Source organism: Podarcis cretensis (assembly GCF_951804945.1).
Source record: "Podarcis cretensis genome assembly, chromosome: 12".
In the NCBI taxonomy this organism is placed as follows: domain Eukaryota; kingdom Metazoa; phylum Chordata; class Lepidosauria; order Squamata; family Lacertidae; genus Podarcis; species Podarcis cretensis.
The window spans coordinates 23,559,114-23,579,043 of record NC_137181.1 but is presented as its reverse complement, the minus strand read 5'-3'; the positions used below and the strand labels follow the sequence as shown (position 1 = coordinate 23,579,043).

At 38.7% G+C, this 19,930-nt stretch overlaps 1 protein-coding gene across 6 annotated transcripts in view; it reads left to right on the top strand.

The window, feature by feature from the left end:
* Positions 1-19,930, top strand: part of MLLT10 (MLLT10 histone lysine methyltransferase DOT1L cofactor) — a 106,961-nt gene that overhangs the window by 29,018 nt on the left and 58,013 nt on the right. For 3 of the 6 annotated variants that reach the window (XM_079947828.1, XM_079947829.1, XM_079947832.1), the window contains 2 exons: positions 4,919-5,014; positions 19,265-19,360. The exons of 1 other annotated variant lie outside the window; for it this stretch is intronic. In XM_079947828.1, coding sequence (XP_079803954.1) covers positions 4,919-5,014; positions 19,265-19,360 — 192 coding nt within the window. The remainder of the gene's footprint in view (positions 1-4,918; positions 5,015-19,264; positions 19,361-19,930) is intronic. 2 more of the 6 variants (XM_079947831.1, XM_079947830.1) reach the window with 2 other exon arrangements.

The following is a 19,930-nucleotide window of genomic DNA, read 5'->3' as shown; positions in this document are numbered from 1 at the left end:
TAGCCATATGTTATTATTTTTACTTGGATTTTGGGGATAAACTTTATGTTCTAAGTTTTCTAATTTATTCAGTTAACTAATGCCATTGCTTTAAAAATTGTAGGTGAGGATAATCACATGCTGTTGACTTTTCAATATTCTCCTAGGTTTCTGATGCAGCAAATATAGCTATATTCTCTTCCAATTCTGAGCTTCCTAATTTATATATTTTGTCCTTCTCCTAAAATTATTTTTCTATGTAGGATTTCAAGTGACATTTGAGTATTTCTGAACAGCTCCCATTAGTTTCTGTGCTTGTTGTCAGTTTCTGTTCTATCTGTACTCTGAGGGTGTAGATTAAGGCTCCAGATTGTTCCATTGCTGCTACATCTCTACCTGCATGACAGCTGACATCAGGTGTGGGCAGGTGGGCATGGTTTGCGGAAAGTGCCTTGTGGGCCAAATTTGGTCCCATGTTGGGGCTGATTTGGCCTGAAGACCACTGCTTCCCCACCCCTGGTATAGAATAACAGCTGTAAGTGATCCTGAAACAGATATTCCTGAGCACCTGCAGGTTGTTCACCAAAAGTTGGGCTTTACAACCTATGATTTAAATGCTAGATTCTGATTCCTTTGGGATTCAAGATAAGCAAGTGTTGTCAATGCAGAATGTGATCCAGAGATGTGGAATGAATCTGATTTAACTTATTCATAAGGTATATATACTTAAGAGCTGACTAGTGAGGATTCTGCTGTGTATACAGGTTTTCCCCACTCTAGCATATTAAAGTGTTAGACCTGAATTTGGTATTTCTCAGATCTTACAGGCAATGGACTCCCAGTAGGATGCCTGATATTTATCCTTGCTCAGTCCCTCCCCTTCCCAGGACACACTTAAGTTCTGCCAAAGTTTCCTTTCCTTTCCCTTCTGATCTTCACTTGCTGCTACTGTAAACCCTCCTGACTTCCCACTTTCTTTTCCTGGATTTTTCCATGCTTTGCCATGTGGATTTAGTCATCTTGCTTGCATTTCATTGTTTTGCTCATAGATATCTTCATGTCTTCTGGATTGGAATGGCAGCTCAGAATTGCTTGCCTCCCTATAGCGCTAGTATCAGCAGGAGGACTGTTTATTCTGCTATCAGTAAATACTAGAAACAACTATAACTGGAGTTGCCTTGGCTACTTGGCTTTACTTGAACACTAGTACTAGGGATTAGGATTTTATTCTGTTCTTTTCTCCTCCCTGACAGCCTTAATATTTTATATGGATCTCTGATCAAAGTGGAGTTAAGGTTTCAAATTCCACATCATAAACAGGAATAACTCCACTGATTCAGTTGTTTGCATTTGACTACTGTACTTGCATTGATAGAAAATAAGTTTATCTATGTAAAATGAGTACTGATGTTAATATCTCACAGTTTACTAATGGCACAGTCAAGACTCTATAAACCTGCATGTCTGAGATCATGCAGTGGAGCTGACAGTATGGCTTCTGATGTAATATGTGCATTTTTAAATGTTTTGTGTATAGTAAGGGGATTGGACCCTTTCTGACCCCAGCCCACTCAGCAGTCAAATATTGGATGTTTTGTTTGCATATTGATGTACACAGCCACAACCTAAAATGTGCAACTTGTAAATTTCAGTTTTGTGGTATATAGGGCTGACTTGTGTTAGACACTGAAGGACACTGACAAACTGGAACGTGTCCAGAGGAGGGCAACCAAAATGGTCAAAGGCCTGGAAACGATGCCTTATGAGGAACGGCTAAGGGAGCTGGGCATGTTTAGCCTGGAGAAGAGGAGGTTAAGGGGTGATATGATAGCCATGTTCAAATATATAAAAGGATGTCATATAGAGGAGGGAGAAAGGTTGTTTTCTGCTCCTCCAGAGAAGCGGACACGGTTCCAAACTACAAGAAAGAAGATTCCACCTAAACATTAGGAAGAACTTCCTGACAGTAAGAGCTGTTCGACAGTGGAATTTGCTGCCAAGGAGTGTGGTGGAGTCTCCTTCTTTGGAGGTCTTTAAGCAGAGGCTTAACAACCATATGTCACGAGTGCTCTGATGGTGTTTCCTGCTTGGCAGGGGGTTGGCCTCAATGGCCCTTGTGGTCTATTCCAACTCTATGATTCTATGACTTTATGCACATAGACTCCTATGCAAACATGATATCTCATGAGCAGCTGTCATGTAGATCCAGGGGCATGAAAGTACAACTACCTATTCTCTTTGAGAATATAAGGAAACCCCTGTTGCATCAAGACAGAGACCCGTCTAGTCTAGCCAGATGCCTATGGGCTGCTTGCAAACAGGACCTGAACACAAGAGCACTCTCCTCTGCTGTCGCTTCCAGAAGCTGGTATTCAGAAGCATGGCTGCCTCTGACTGTAGAGGCAGACCATTGTCATCATGCCTACTAGCCACTGATAGCTGTATTGTCCATTAATTTGTCTACTCCCCATTTAAAGCCATCCAAGTTGGTGGCCATATCTGCTTACTGTGGAAGTAAGTTCCATAGTTTAACTATGCATTGCACTTTCTTTTAACTGTCCCAAAATTTCTAACATTCATTGGAATGCTACAAGTTTTTGTGTTGGATGGCTACAAGTTTTAGTATAATGTGTTTAGTGTTAGTGTTATGAAAAAGGGAGAAAAACCTTTTTTCCATTTCCTCCATGCCATGCATAATTTTATAAATTTCTATCATGTCACCTCTTTCTCACCTTTCCTATGATTTAAAAAGTCCAAAATGTTGCAACTTCCTCATAGGGGAGTTTTTCCAACCTCTTGATCCTTTTGGTCACAGTTTTCTGAAACTTTTCTAACTCTTGAATACACTTTTTGAAGTGAAGCAACCAGAACTGTACACAGTATTCCAAACGTGGTCATACCATAGATTTGTATAACAGCAGTATGATATTGGCAGTTTTATTTTCCATTCCTTTCCTAATGATCCCTAGTATGGAATTTGCAGTTTTCACAGCTGTTGCCCACCAGGTCAACATTTTAATTGAGCTATTCATTATAATTTCAAGGTCTCTTTCCTGGTCACTTGCTGCCAGCTCAGACCTCAGGATCGTGTGTGTGTGTGTGTGTGTGTGTGTGTGTAAGATTTCTTTTGTACCAACATGCAAAACTTTATACTTGTTTACATTGAATTACTATTGCCATTTTTCTGCCCATTCACTCAGTTTGTTTTAATATCCATGAACAATTTTGTATTATCAGCAAACATGGCCACATCACTGCTCACTCCTAATTCTAAATTGTTTGTGAACGAATAAAGAGGCACAGGTCCCAATACTGATCCTAGGGGGCCTCCACTTTCTACAACTGCCATTTATTCCTGATGCACAAGAAGACCTCTCCTTTTATTCCATGACTGTTAAGCTTGGTCAGGAGCCAGAGTTTTTTGAGAGTCCATGTACACATTATCTGTACGCTTCCTATCTCTCACAAAGACCCATAATAGGTTAGTAAGACAGGACTTGCTGTTGCAGAAGCCATGTTGGCTCTGCTTCAGCAAGGCTTGTTTTTCTATATGCTTCATTATTTTGTCTTTGACAATTCTTTCCACCATTTTTCTTGGGATAAACGTTAAGCTATTTGGCCTGTAATTTCCAGGATTCTCCCAGTTCCCTTTTTAGAAATTGGTGTACACTGGCTGCTTTCTAGTTCTCAGGGACAAGTTATATACTTTCGTTAGAATATCAACAATTTCACATTTGAGTTCTTTGAGAACTCGCAAGTGAACGCCATCCGGACCAATTGATCTATTAGGTGTAAAACTTCATCTCTTAGCAGCACTATCTGCCTCAGACATCTTTGCACTTGTAGCTCTCATAACCTCTGTATAGATCAGTAGTCGCCATAGAATCATTACAATTTTTCAAATTTCTGTGGCTTTCCTTGTTATGGAATGATGCCTGAAAAAGTACAGGATGGGGCTTTTTAAGTGGCTGGGCTTCTAATAATGAAAGACACAGCTTTCCCCATGAATTCTCAGTTCATATATTTAAACACCTGTTGTTCTGCAGTATTTTATAAATCCCCACTTTTCTCCAGTCAGTGACATGATACCTTGAAACAATAAAATTCATGCACGGCAGAAAGTCCACGGAAAAATGTGTTACCCAAGTAAGAAAGAGAGCATTAGTTGAATGGTTGCAGAATTCTGCAGTGTACTCAAACTTGCATTTTCTGGTTTTCAATGCATAGAAAAAATTGAATTGTGCATTACTTTCTTCAGCACTATAAAAGTACCAAGTAAGTAATTTGCCAGAATTATATTGAGGATTATTGAGGCTACAGTTCTTGAAGCATTTATTTGTTATTTTTAAGCACTATGCAAATAACTACTGCATAGATAATAAAAAAAATACCAGTCTAATATAAATTCTGCTTCTTGGGAAATGTTTTAATACTTGGATTGACTCTTTAAATATTGCTACTTTTTTAAAGGTATGATTACCTAGAAATACTGTTGATTCTGAAATAGGTTGATTCTGAAGCAGCTGCTCTTTAGCTGTTTAACTGTCAGCTTCAATGAGCAAATGAATAGAAGTTGCTAATTCTTTAGGCTAGGAACTACTAATAGGTGCTGTTTATTTAAGGTGCTGTTTATTCATGCCTCACATAAGCATGTCTTAATATATGCAAATTCAGCAAAATAATGCTTTTAATCTTATGATACCGACTTTATTAAAGGTACCTTTACAAATAGTGGCAGTGAAGATAGCAGGCTTTGTATTCTTGTCTTTTCATACTCCTCAGAACAGCTTTGTTTAGATTATGAGTGTTTTGGTTAGCTCTGGAGTTAGGAATTTGTGTTTTGATTGATAAGGTGCTTGTCAGACATGGTGTAGATGGCTTTTACGTATATTAATTTCATGAATATATATATATATGTATATATATTTTCTCTTTTTAGAAAAAGAGCAAACGGGCATCTAATAGGTCATATGATCAAAGTTTAAGTGATTCTTCCTCTCACTCTCAGGATAAGCACCATGAGAAAGAGAAAAAAGTAAGTGGATCTGTTACATAACACATCTGCTTTTATTGTGTTAGCACCTTCGAAATGTTTAATCAGTAATCATTAAATGTATGAGGATGTTTGGTTTCTTCAGTGTGGGAAACAGCTATATTAATACTGTGTGCATGTTGATTCAGCGATAACAAGACCTAGTGGAGGAACTCTTCTTTTTGTTCCTTACATTTCATTCTACCAGTGTCCTTGTTTCAAGTTGCGGGGAAAGGGGATTAGAGTAGGGTTTCTTGCATGCAATTGATTTTATTGTAGATTTTTTAATATAAGAGTGAAGCTGGTTTTCATTTGACTATATGAGTAGCATACTAGTTCTTAAAAATATCAGTTTCTGCATATCTTATTATTGCAATCTTTCATGTACCCATTTCACTTCTGTTGAAGAAAGCTAGCTAGAAGTTGTTGGCTGATCTTTTGGTGGTACTTGCAATCTTTTCTGCATTGTAATTACATACACGATGCTATTATCATTTATACGGAAATTTGTAATCTCAGTAAATTGTAAAAAATAAATCACTAAAGACTAATTGCATCCCTGTTGACTTGTTCTTCTTATACTTTGATTTTAGATAGTTTAGGGAAGAAGGTTGATTCAGTGTTGGTAAGTGAATACTTGCAAATTTTTGGCTCACAATACCAAATTTATAATTGCTTTAAGTTATTTGTTTTCCATTGCATAGAACTAAAGCAGCAGATATAACTCAAACCTCCATAAGAGGAGAGTAGACTCTGTCTGGATATTCCAAGCCTATGTTCAGTGTTACCTTGTTTTGTGAACTATTTGTTCGGGAAACGTCTCTGCTTTTCCAACTTGGCCATATTTGCTAGGATTCAGAAAGGTATTCATTGAACTCGGCTCAGCTTTTTGCTGGTGATGTGGGATGGGGCACAATCCTGAAATTGTATTTCATAAAATGTAATTAGCAAATAAATAAATCTATAAAATTCCAGTCAATCTGAGTAGTTTCAAGTTGTATCAGTCATAAATATGACTTCTGTAGTGGATGAAGTGTGATTAGCTGCCCATAGATTTGTTGTAGGTAGAGCGATCCTATCGTGGAAAAGAATGTGGCTAACATACTTTTAAATTAGATTCACTTTAATCCAATCTGCAACTAACAAGTAGTATGTTTCTGCAGACAGACATAGTGAAAGTGAGGGTGCCTGTTTTGTTCCAGGCAATAGCTTTGAGAGTACAGGGGTTCTGAATCAAGGCAAAAAATCCGGTTTAGGCCGCCAGAGTAAGAAGTCAAGGCAGGGTAAAGTCTCTGGGTTACGGCAATGCAAGGGTTTCAAGATTCATTGGCACCCTGGATAACTCAGTGCAAAACTCAGGCTAGAGACTCTATAACAGTAGAGATTAAATGTTGCCTGAGCATGGCAGATGTTCAGACTTAATAGAAGCTGCAGCTCTATCTGAGTTACTAGTTTCACCTTAAGTGAGACAAGGTGCCTCATCCAGCCTGCCTTGACAGATTGGGAGAGTCTGTGGTTCTGTTAAGACTTCTGAGTTGGAGTTCTCTGAGTCAGAGGAGAGAAAATGACTGGCATAATAGACTCATCTTTCATTAGTACTTCTGGACAGTTCCTCTCAGAGGTCTAGAGAGGCCTGGGCCACTTCCAACTTTTGAGACCTCTACTCAGAATAAAAACTACAAACAGTGAGTCAACACACTAAAACAAAATAATACAATCCTTCCCCTCCCCATTCAACAACCAAAAACTGTTTCCTTCAGACTCAGAGCAAGAAATACAAAGGACCTGTGTGTAGGCCAGCCTGAGAACTAGACACACTGGTTGGATGGGATAAATTTGCACAGTGGAAACTCTGTTTTCAAATATTTAGGCTGCAATCCTAATCCCAATGGGAGTAATATCCATTGAATTCAATATAATTTATTTCTTATGGTTAGGATTGCCCTTAAAATCAACAGCTTCTCTGCACACGTGTGCAAGTACCTTAGATATGCACAAGGGCTCTTTGGCTCCCATCCATAGATAACCCTAATTATCCTAATGATGCAGAAAGAGGCATAGTAGCTGTGTGTTGACATTTCTATCTTATAAGTGGGTAGAAGGCCAAAAATTAGAGGCTTTCTCAAGATTATTGACCAAGGCTCTTGATTTTGCCTCCCTCACCATGTCTCTAGGCCATACATAATATGAAGAAGCTTTTATCTTGGGATTCTAGTTACATTCCCCCCCACCTTTCTGAGCAGTTTGAATATACTTGTGCGTTTGTCACACCAAGTTATTGACTACTAATCAGTTTTTTCCACTGTTGCAGGGAGGGGGGTATTCGTGATACTCAGTTGTATTTTAAATTGATGTATGGATATTTTAATATTATGTTACTAAAGCTAGCAGCATTAGAATAATAGAACCTAATAGGGAGTTCATTCCTGGAGTGTAGTTCCTTGTGGCAATATCCATGCATATGAGGGAATCCAAAAGGAGCCAATTGCCAGTTAAGTATGCTCAGTGGTCACAGAAGAGTGCCTTTTTGAGGAGGAGGAGTAATGCAAAATGGGGGATGGAGAGGAATTTGATATAGAATATCCTGAAAAAGGGCATATCTGGCTGGTTGGAGCCCTTAACAGAAGCACTGCACACTGCCAAATGTTCTTGCAGGTCCCCTTGTATAGAACATTGCTGGAGCCTGCTTGTCTGTTGGGTAGTTTCTAAACCATTTTAAATGATTATAGCCTGAGAGCTCAGTTTTTAAAGTAAACAATTTGTTCTTAACAGTAGCAATTGCAAAGAAATCTGTTTTATTTAATTTCGGTTTACAAAATTTCAAAATCCCTTGATAGATGAATTTAAGTTTTGAAAATGTCATGATTCTTCCATAATTGCAAACATGAGAGACACGTTTTACAGTTAAAAGCCTATGCTGTGTTGCAGTGGAGGAGCAGGCATTAATGAACTGTTCATTTTAGTGTGTATCCTTCTTCAAGTCATAATGAAAACGTGGGTGGGGAACTCCTTGCTACACTTGTTCAACAAGCATTTCCAGCTCTTTGGAAGAGCTACCAAGCCGATCTGCACTGTATGAAGACAACATGCAGTATGTGAACAAAATAAAACTGACTGAAAGAGCAACCAACCAAAACGATATATAACATTTTTTTCCTTATTTAAAACTTTGTTGCTGTGAAATGCATCTCTTTGTATTGCACTGAAGAAAATGTTGATGCTGCAGATAGAATGAAGAATTCATTGTGTTAGATGTGCCAGAAAGTCCTTTCAGGGTTTACAGTAGGACTTAAGATCTCCCTGTTACATTACACTGGCTAGAAAATTGGTGCCTTTAGAAGGGGAAAGAGCCTAACCACCAGTTGATATTATGTTTGGGGTATGTCTTTGTATGCTGAAGTGACATTTTGATGCTGGGGTTTTCTGGGCAGGGGAATAGAGATACTTTTGAAGTCTTCTTGGTCTCCCCTTTGTCTGTGAAACTGCACATATAGATTTGTTGTGTCAATTTCTTTCATTGATTGATGAACAAGCTGGCTTTATAGGGATGGCTATTTACATTTGGGTCACCGTTTATTCTTTATTATAATTAATGGTAGTATCATAGCTGATTTGCTCTCATCTCATAGCTGTTGCTTTTGGGGTTGTTTTTTAAATGGATGCTTGTTCTTAAGAGTTTTAGGTGAAATTTATGGTCCAATGTGTATAATTCAGCTGTTTACATTTTATTATATGCAGATGATGCTGTTTTAACCTTGCAAACTCACTTGGGACTTAGATGACTTGCAGATTATTGCAGATTGTTATTGAAACAAATATTAACTATGAGAAGTCAAAAGTTAATGGTCTTTCCAAAAGGGAAGGCCAAGTGAACTTCAGCCATGGGTATGGATAAGTATCTTGGGATATTGTTTCATGAATCTACCAGTTAGGAAGTGCAGGACAAATTAGCAAAGGTCAAAGCAAAGCATACAATAATAACATTAATTGGATTTTTCTACACAAAAGGAAGTAAATTTGTTTCAGCAACCATATGTATGTAGGCTGCAAAAAGTTGTGACCCAGATTTTGTTTGGAGCCTCAATCTTGTTTCCAGGACTCAACTTTTCTTTGGAAGGAATTCAGTCTTCCTTTCTTAGAACTATACCTAAATGTGTTGCTGGTGCTGCTTTTAATTTGGAAGTCAGTTTTAGCTCATTAAGTAGCTTGGCATGGACATACTCAATTCATTATTGGCTTCAAATTTGCTCCTTTACCTCTTCCAACTCTCTGGTCTGTCAGGTGCTGCTTTGTGTCTTTCTGGAAAAGCGAGTTAAGTGAAAAAAACTGCTGTTGGTTTTTCTCCTGTTTTCTGCTCTCACTGGAATTAGTAGTTGAATAGAGAATAAATATATAGGCGGGCAAGAGCTACATCTATTAGCTAGGGGAACATCTACTGTACGTCATTGGTCCTGGCTTCATCTGCTTCTAATAATGGTGTGTCAATACCAATGCCTCAGTACAGAAGAGTATTTTATTGGACCATTTTAATATTAATTCTTCAAAGAGTTTAGATGGCAGAATTGCTAGAGAGCTTTCATTTAAAGATAGAGGCTGTCCATGTAACCACACAAAGACCAAAACAGTTTCATGTGTTCTTTTACTGTAGTTTTTATCAGGAGCTTAGAGAATGTATTGTATATCCTTTTATATGATGGCTTCCTAGTTGATCTTGTTACAGAGCAGGTGGCAAAATATCTGAATGGCGTCATATTTCTTGTTCTTAGACTGTCAGGTGTTAAACATTTTGCTTCAATGAGGCTGCAGTTTTGTATTTTGTCTTTTTGACCTGTTGATCATAATAAACTTCTGAATATCTAATTTAGGTGTCATGCTCTATATATGGTTTTGCTATATGTTTTTGTTATTGGCATTTGCTAGAAGTTTGCCTTTTCAAATCATCATATTTATTTATTGCAGTATTGATATTTTACTTTATTAAATTTGTCATTCAGAACGGTGGACTTGGTGCCCAAGCCCCATATAATAACTATTTCCGTGAATTGTTCCTGGAAACAAATTGGGAGCCAATGAGATCAAACAAAAAGGGAATGACATGATCTTTGTAAAATGTACCTGGAAGCAATCTTGCCACACCATTCTGCATCAGCTACACTTTCCAAACCCTTGGAGCACATTTCAGGTGTGACAGGAGGCATGGTACCTCTGGTGGGGGACATGTTGTGCTCCTTCTGGAGTAGTTTGGCTACCTTTGGTCCCCACCCTGCATTCAGCTCTCACCTGTGGCTCCTAGAAGCTGCCAGCATGTGACAGTGGCCATACCCCGGGAAATGGAATTGACTGGCTCGCTAAATCAGGTGAGGGTTGCTGATTGGTCTCAACCCTCAGTGGATCAAGGACTTCCCCTGCATGCGATGACGGGATTTGGTTGAGTAAGGGGATGAAACGAGTAGTTGGTCCAGTGGTCAAGAAGGTGGTTTATGCATGTGCTATAGAGGGAAGTGAGATGCAGATGGGGCTCATTAACCTGGGAAGGTAACCCATCAAGGAGAAGGAAAACTCTGATCCTAAACCTCCACTGCCTTGCCTCCTTCCAGCAACTCCTGCAGCCAAGCTGGTGCCAAACGTACTGTTCTGCTTTCCTTTGGAACACACCAGCAAGGCCAACAGGGGGGTCTTGTCGTCTGGGCAGCCCAGGACCTCTATATCCAAAGCCCCAGGCTTGCGCCCTGGGGGGAGGTCACTGGTGTAGCACTCCCTTGGCCAAGCTGGATATTACCAGGGTATATTTGACAGTGCTTTTTAATTGTGACATGTTGAACTGTGTACATGTTATACAAACATATATCATGGTTAACTCTTACTGTAATTTTAAAGATAAATTTAAAATGTCATGATACCGATAATTAACACTATAATATAGTTTGAATTTTTTATTGAAAGAAACAAAAATCTACTAACTCCAAAATTCCAATTATCAAAAATAAAGGAATGATGTAAAGTGAATTTACATTTTTTTTTAAATGAATTTGTGTTTGTCAGCTAGTCATACTGCAAAGGGAGAAGTCGTAGCCAAACTAAATGATGGTCTACAAAAGAGATAGCTTAAAAATGCCTTCTCTAGCATCGTGTTTAAAAAATACTTTGTTTTATAGCAATCTGAAGACCACAGAAGTTACTAAATATAATCTTTCCCAGGCAACCAAAATGTGTGCTTGGAATTTCCCCTTATGCTTCCAATTGCCTAAAATAATGTATGACTCCTGGAATCGTTAGAAAAGGTATCTCCCCACAGAACCACAGAGTCCATAAGCTGCCAAAAGAAGCCCAAATCAGCATGTGGCAACTCATTGCCATAGTTTCCTTTTCTATTGGTCTTAAATTAGATTTACCAGGCCTGAAACTGCTGAAATATTTGCTAGGCCAATATGTTTTCTGGTGTCATTTCTTATTCTAAGATAGCTCTCAAAATACTGTGGCTCCGTGTAATTAGGCTTGCATAGTTCTGTGGGTTCTGTGCTTTGAAAGGGATCTTACATAGCATTGGAAAGGAAAACTGAGCCACACAGAATAGATTGTATTTGTGTGGTTACTTGTACTTTATGTTTCCCACCCTTCTGCCACCACATACAAGGTTTACTATGCCTGCCAGCTGCGTGCATAGGAGGGAGCTGCATTGTGGTAGGAGGCATACTTCCTCTACTCAAATTCAAATATGCTGTACACTATAAATGGAAACAAGACAGCAGCTTACTGCTACTGCTGTTTTTCAAAAGCTTGACAAAACCCCATAACATGCTTCTCTGAGCCAGTTAAGTATGGTTATTCTGTAATGAGCCTAGTAGTTGGTAGGAAATAAACTAGACTTAATAGTTGTAGTCTGATGGTCTTTTGAGAGTTCATGTGACCCTTTCAGGTTGGTGGAAAACCTGGATGTTCTGTCCTATGAGATATAGGCAGCGTGCAGGATTGCTGGACACTGGGAAGATAGCACAGGGTGAGCTTCATTGTAACCTTTGTGACAAACTGATTGAACTGTAGAACAACAGCCTGTCCTTTGACTATAAGACAGGGCTGCCCCTGAGTGTTTTTCTACTGAGAACAGGTAAGGGCAAGCAGACATTTAAAGCACAGCTGGGAGTCACATCATACTGAAGTTGGAGATGAAAGCTCTGCAGTGGTTATGGCATCACTGCTGGAAAAGAAGTCTCTTCCTATGCCACAGTCTGCAGACTTTTCCTCTGCTGATCTCAGTTGGAAATGGCTTGGTGGGACAGTTATGTTCTTGGTTCGCACTCAGCTGTCTGTATTTAGGTTAACTTGGTGACTTTTCCTTCAACTATGTGTTGGCCTTTCCATATGACTTAATGCACATCTAAAGTATGCTTTACCCTAAGACACTACATGTTTAGAGTAAGAGTGAGTCTTATCTCCTCCACCCCAAATTATTCAGTTATTCAAATTTATGTTGGGAATTATGAAGATAGAACCAGGAGCCATTCCAATATTAATTTGTAATAAAAATTGAGATATTATGTACCGGTATGTCTGAATTTTTGGAATGTGTGGCTTGGGTTTTCTTACTTGGTTTTGTTTGTTTTCAGTCTGCTTCAGCTGATATGTCTATGCAGGGATGGTATGTAGAGCAGTAGCCTAGGGAAAGAATTACAGGAGGAGGAGGAGCTGCCAGAGCCCCCTTTTCACACAACTACTTGCCAACATTCCTGTCTTCCACGAAGTCCAAGGGAAGTATCTGGGGATAGTGACATTTGAGTGCCGTGCTCTGCCATTTTGCTAGCACTACAACTAGCTGTAGTTTTTATATTTTATCTTTGGAGCAGAATCGTAATGCACTTGGGTAGGAAAAGGTAGGGAGACCCATAATTCATAAGCCTTGAGATGATTCTGATTAAATTGCCCTTCCATAGGAAGAGATTGTAGGAAACACATTTCTGCTGCAACAGCCTGATCAGAAGGCTATGGGTGGAATTCAGTGTCATGCTATTACAAACAGTCCCCACACTGTTCTGGGTGTTCTCCTGACCTCCCCAGAGCCAATTTTGTGTGCATGTGTGTCGGAGAAGGACTTTCACTGACAGAGTGTGTTAGGTGAATCCTGACGTATTACTTTTCACCTTCCTATTGAAATCCTGCAGTGGTTTCAGTTGTTTCCACAACTTTGAGGTTAAAGGTAAAGGGACCCCTGACAGTTAAGTCCAGTTGCGAACGACTCTCGAGTTACGGCGCTCATCTCGCTTTACAGGCCGAGGGAGCCGGTGTTTGTCCGCTTTTGCAGACAGTTTTTCCAGGTCATGTGGCCAGCATGACTAAGCCGCTTCTGGTGAAACCGGAGCAGCGCACGGAAATGCTGTTTACCTTCCCACCGGAGCAGTACCTATTAATATACTTGCACTTTTTGGCGTGCTTTCGAACTGCTAGGTTGGCAGGAGCTGGGACTGAGCAACAGGAGCTCACCCCATTGAGGGGATTTGAACCGCCGACCTTTTGATAAGCAAGCCCAAGTCTCAGTGGTTTAGACCACAGCGCCACCCGTGCCCCTTAACTTTGAGGTTACATCACTGCAATATAATCTGCACAAGATGAAGTCTAGTTACAGAAAGTATACAGTACTACAAAAAAGTGTACTGGCAGAAATTGCTTTTGCTAAAACCGAGTAACATAGCCAGTCCTCTGGAATATATGTCTAGAAAACCATTATTTATTATTTCTACTACTATTGGCTGTTATGTAACTTGGTTGTTACATTGGATGTAGCAACACAGTTAAGTGTTTTGGCTCCTCAAATCACAGTTTGCAACATTTGCCTAGACTGTGGCATTCAGATATCCTGTTACTGTATTTACCAAATTGTGCTTCGGTGGTTGAGAATGCTCTGCAGGCTTGCACGCCCCACTCCCTGTTCCCCTTTGGACTCATTTACTTTTTCACTGCCTTTCGCTGTTTAGCAATGACTGTGATTCATTGGGGTATCTGAACCAGCATAATCACAGCTACTGCTAACAAAAGTTTGCTCTCAAGCAATAAAACGATGCTAAATTAAACCGGGATATACGCCTAGTTTCCATAGTTTAGTTTGAGAACCAGTGGTGGTCAGTAGTAACTATATACCAGTTACAACATCCTGATATAAGATGTTGGGTAGAGAAACTCATAAATTATAGGTCTCCTTTGATTGCTTCTTTAGCCTTGAAATTCTTCTGGTTAAATTGCCACAAAGGGAGGGAAAATATGCATGGGAGGGAGAAGCGGTACACAAAACTAGGATGTGTTCTAATCACTGAAACATGGTTTGATACTCAATCAGAATAATGTCTGAACCAAACCTGCAACCAGGGCTTTTTTTCAACTGGAACTCACCAGCATCTCTCAGGTGGGCACTACTGCCATTATAAGAGAATGAGTGAGGCATTCACGGTGAGTTCTGGCACCTCTTTTTCTAGAAAAATAGCACTGCCTGCAAGAATTCTCTGTATTTGAGAGAAAGAAAATCCTATTTTAATTTCTCCTATGAACTTGTATAACTGTATGCTGGATAATTAGCACATAACTTTTTTTACCATGGAGTAGCTTCAAGATATGGGAAGTGATTACTGTGTGTCTGTCTACACTTTTTTAAATCAAGTGTAGCTAGGTTTGCATGACAGGGTGCTGTAGCGCTTAGAGTGCTGCAGAGCTGGCACGGAGGAGACCCAAGTGTAAACCCACATTCAACTATGAAGCTTATATGGTGACCTTGGAATAGTCACTATATCTCAGCCCGGAACATCTACAACTGCCATATTTAGAGTTACTGTTCTATATATATTTAAGAATAATACTGGAGACTGAAATCTCCTTTCAATTAGGATTGTGGAAATGTGATTCTCTAGTTACTTTGGGGATGGAATTTATCTTCTGATACTTAAGGTTTGTGTAACAGAGTATATGGAAAGTGTTAACATAAATATACTTTTTGTCGTATATTATTGTGATTGCAAATGTTTGTCACTCTCACATACAGATTGTGTTTACCTGCACTAATTCTTTTCCAGCTTAAAAACTGGCATTCTTTAATTCTAAAGTGTCAGTAGAAGTCTCTAATAGCCTTTTCTCTTTAGTTCTGAAAGAGCTCAGCGTCTTCAAATACAGTTTCTATATGAATTGCTGAAATTGGTAGGATCTGTTGAGATAGCGGTTTATGCATCAAGCATAATATGGACAATCATAAATTGTTTTGAGCTGATGAATAGATTTCTCCCACTAGTGTTTCTTAAATTAATGCTGATGGAATTTGAATTCTTGAGCACTGAAGCTGATATTGATATCTAATTCCTAGTTTATCATTTATATGTTGATGGAGCAAAACAAATCTGTTAATATTAACGGATTGCATTCTGTCTTCCATATATGGTTTGGTTCACATGTAACACCAACAGCTGGAAATTATACCCATATGAGTTCTTCCCATGCTTTGGAGCTATGGGAAGAAGCCCTGTGCCCATCCACTTCCCCTCTTGGTCCATCCTCCATTGTGTATTCCACTTCAATTAGGATTGCAGTCCTCGTTTGCCAGTTTGGATGTAATGGCAAACTATGGTTTAATCAAACAAAGATGCAGAGTACCTGAGTACAGAGCTCATTCATGTACTGCCAAGATGTGATTTGGCATTACACATAAAGCAGCTCAATGTGTCTACCTCTTGTGCCTGTCCTCTAGTTTACTTTGAGCTTTTTTGAAAGTATTTACTTTTGATCTGTAATTTTGCAGGAAGCCAATCTAAGGTACTTCCTCACCTCTAAATTTGAGATGAATAAACTATGGGAATATATCATGCCAGCCGAATGCATACAGCATTGGGAGTATTTACTTCACTTTTAAATAAACTAAATGATTCATATAGACCATGCCAAGTTGTTTTCCTGTACAAATGTTATTGCTGAATTTGTAAATAAATGTGAAAATTCATTCATCCATGTTTAAAACATATTATTACGTAATGTTCAGTTTTTAAGATTGGGTAGTTGTAATCTTGGGTTATTGTGTTTATATGATAACATGCATTATTCCCTTGATGTTGATTTGTTTATTGTTTTTATTGTCCTTATCAGGAAAGCAGGTTTACAGTCCATTATATACTTTGTACCTCAGCATTCAGCTAGACATTTGTGCCATTTTTTAGTAGTACTTTAGGTACAGTGGTGCCCCGCAAGACGAATGCCTCGCAAGACGAAAAACCCGCTAGACGAAAGGGTTTTCCATTTTTCGAGGCGCTTTGCAAGATGAATTTCCCTATGGGCTTGCTTCGCAAGACGAAAACGTCTTGCGAGTCTTGCGAGTTTTCCCCTCCCCCCCTTTTTCTAAGCCGCTAATAGCCGCTAAGCCGCTAATAGCGCTAATCCGCTAAGCCGCTAATAGGGATGCTTCGCAAGACAAAAAAACCGCTAGATGAAGAGACTCGCGGAACGGATTATTTTCGTCTTGCGAGGCACCACTGTACTATTTTCTCAGCAGAAAGAAAGCCAATCTGCCAAATATTATTTTGAATATAGATCTTTTATAGAATTATCATTGCCCACTGCACTACCTACTTTCATAGCTAGTTCTTCTGATTATATTAAAGTGCATCCAGTTCAGGATTTGGTTTAGATACTGAATTCTATCAATAAATGTTTCCACAGATGGCATAACTCTTCTGCATGTAGTAAAGACATATCACATCTTACTCCTCTGAGCTTGCAGAATGAATACCTTTGTTTTTAGTTAGTTACTATGACTTTTTAATGTCCAAATGGTAGTTGGTAATGTGTTTTTTGGACAAAGAAGGGGAAGTAAAGCTTTCCCTCAGTTTTAAATAAAATAATGATTTCAAACAGTATAACAGTACAATCCTATACATGTCTACTCACAATTAATGGAGTATCATGGAGTTCAGCTCCAGAATAAATGTGTATAGGATAGCACCACTGCAGTCTATTTGTTTAAAAATAACTGATGATAATTGGCAATGTTTTACTAAAGTGTAGCACAGCAACAGATGCTTTTAGCCTTTCTGCAGATCATGCTGGCAATCCTTTAACAATCGTTAAGAAATTGGAAACAAATTGTTTGGCTGCAGCAGCAAAATATATACTCTATGAAAACTTGCTCTGGTCTCTTAACTAAGCTTAAGAAAGTGCTGCTTGCTGATTCTGTCTGGATTGGTGATTAATATTAGTTGTTTTTAAAGTATTTTTTAAGACGGCTGTATGAATTTACCTGAGAGTACGCCTATGGTATGTAAATAATATTACATAAGCGAATGTAATAAATATGAAAACAGAAAAGTACATTTTTTTAAAAGCATATTTCTAAGGAAGACTATGATTTTTAAAAAGTTTTTTACAGCAACAGAACAAATAAATACAAAAAAATGAGAGCATAGGCATAAATATTTAGATTTCATTCTGCAGCTACTGTTAATTCTGTCAGATACTATGCTCATTTACCTGTTTTTTTGGGGGGGAAGGGGGCATTCATATATCAAAACAAGATTGCCCAATTGAGATTATGCTCTCTTTGCCTTTCCTCTAAATAAAGCTACCCATCTCTATCTCCTCTAATACATCCACTATTACACTGTTTCCTGGTGATGGCTATCTGGTAGGGTGACAGAGTGCAGAGGTTTTCCGTAGCTAATGGTGCTGGCATCCCTCTTGTGGCTCATTGAACTGCTTCTGAGGAAGGAAGAACCATTTGCAATGGTATAAAGGGACAGAGTGGTTTGGTTGCTGCTGGAACAGCAGAGACAGGGTTATCTTCTCATCTCTTGCTTGGGGCTGCTGCTTCACCTTCCACTTGGTGCCCCTGACCTCCAGACAAGAAGAGCTGAGGATGGAAGAGCTATCATACTCCCCGGGATGCCTTCTTCACCCACTTCTCACTCACTCTTGCCCAGGTGGGAAAACAAGTAATGACTGACACCTGCCCCCTTCCTTGGCTCTTTTGCACAAGCTTTGCTCTGCTAAGGGAGGGAAAGAAAAAGTGGAAAAACTCAGGATTTATATTACTCCTAGGTGGCTTTTGCATACCATCTGCAGTAGAGATTGGCTCCAAAGTTAGGGACTTTGTAAAGAGGCACAGGAGTGATTAAAACTGCAAATGAAAATTGTTGGAACACGTATAGTTTATACGTGCATATATATATATATAGTTGGTTTTTTTATTTTGGTTGCAATAGCTGCTGAAGTTTTGTGGTCGCTCTTATTGGTTGAATGATATTTTGATTATTAAACTTGTACATTTCAACAGCAAACATTTTTTTTTAGAAGGATTTCATCCAGAACCTTAAAAAAGATTGCATTCCTATGTCCATGTTTTTCAGATACTTTATTGAATGATATAATTTATTGCCTTTCCAGCAAAAATGGCTCAAAAAGTATATAAATGCAAAATTTATAAAGGCAGATTATGCCAAAATGCTCATTTTGCCAGTGACAAGTACCATCTCTCTGGCAAGTGGATTCTCTGCAAATATGAAGAAGGAGAGGGTGTTTCGTTTTGTTTCCCTCTGTAAAATCATAGTGAAGGAAAACAGACACATCCCACTTCCCCACTTCCTAACTACAAGCATTGGGGAAGAAGTAATATGCATGCTGCTGCTTGCATTCTCTGAAGACCTGCAGGAGGTAGAATAAACTATTGACCCTCTCCCAAGTTCGCTGAACATACTAGAGAAGTTGGAGCTGGGTGGATGGTGGCAACCACAAATGAAAGATGGCTAGCAAGCCAAGCAAAAGATGTGTGGATATCTGTTTTATGATGCGATGTATATTCATGTTTTTAGGAGAAATGGACAACATTATTTTTTTATATCTTCTTTATTAACAATACTACTTTGCATTTATTACACTACAATAAAACAATAATAGTTTCTTATACATCAGAAACACTGAGGGCTGTATCCAACAGAGTTGTCTTGTTGGTGCAAGAACTTTCCCCCCTCTCCTCCCCCAGCCCAGATATCTTCTGGAGTTTCCCCACAACTCTCCAGAGCAATTTTTTGGGTGTGTCTGTGTGTGTGTGCTGGGAACACTGAGGAGAGGGAAGGTCAGGTGGTTCCAATGCAGAAGTCTTTATGTAAATGAGATGACTTCTGTTGGATACAACCCTTTATTAATTTTTAGTAGCAGCTCATATTAACGCAATTTAAATGACAAAAAATCATTTTGCATAAACCTGATGTTGCATTTTATTTTGCTTTCATGCTTTGTTAGAAATATAAAGAAAAGGATAAACATAAACAAAAACACAAGAAGCAATCAGAATCCTCACCGTCTCTGGTTCCTTCTCTAACAGTAACTACAGAGAAAGTAAGTGAGCTTTTCCTACATCTTCTTTAGAATGACATTTATATTCTTGGTGTATGTTTTATGGAGTGAGGAATTCTGCTGTTCCTAAATTGCTTATCACAGAGAACCCCCTATTGATGACTAGCGGTGCTTCTGATCAAACAGCTGTGCTATTAGGTATTTGTAATATGACAAACTTGATTTTTGAAATGTACGTGTTTTCTAAAAAATGGGATATCATTGATTCTATATTACTATTCTGCTAAAGTACGCTGATGCTTACATAAATAAATATAGTAGAATAGCCTCAATTATTTTAAAAGTTTCATATTCTCATTTGTATTCTATACTATAGTTTTCCAGTAAATATCATGGTTTGGATGTTAGAGGAAATTCTGGTTTAACAAACCCTGGAGTACCATGTATATAATACAGTACATGTATAGTACAGCATAGTCAGTTGAAACCTCCACAACTGAATCAGTTAAAATACATTAAACAATATTTCCAAGTAATTTGTTCAGTTAGCTGGTTCACTTATGCAGTATTAGAGAAACAGTAAGTGTTGGGCGGTAAATCCATCTCCACAGG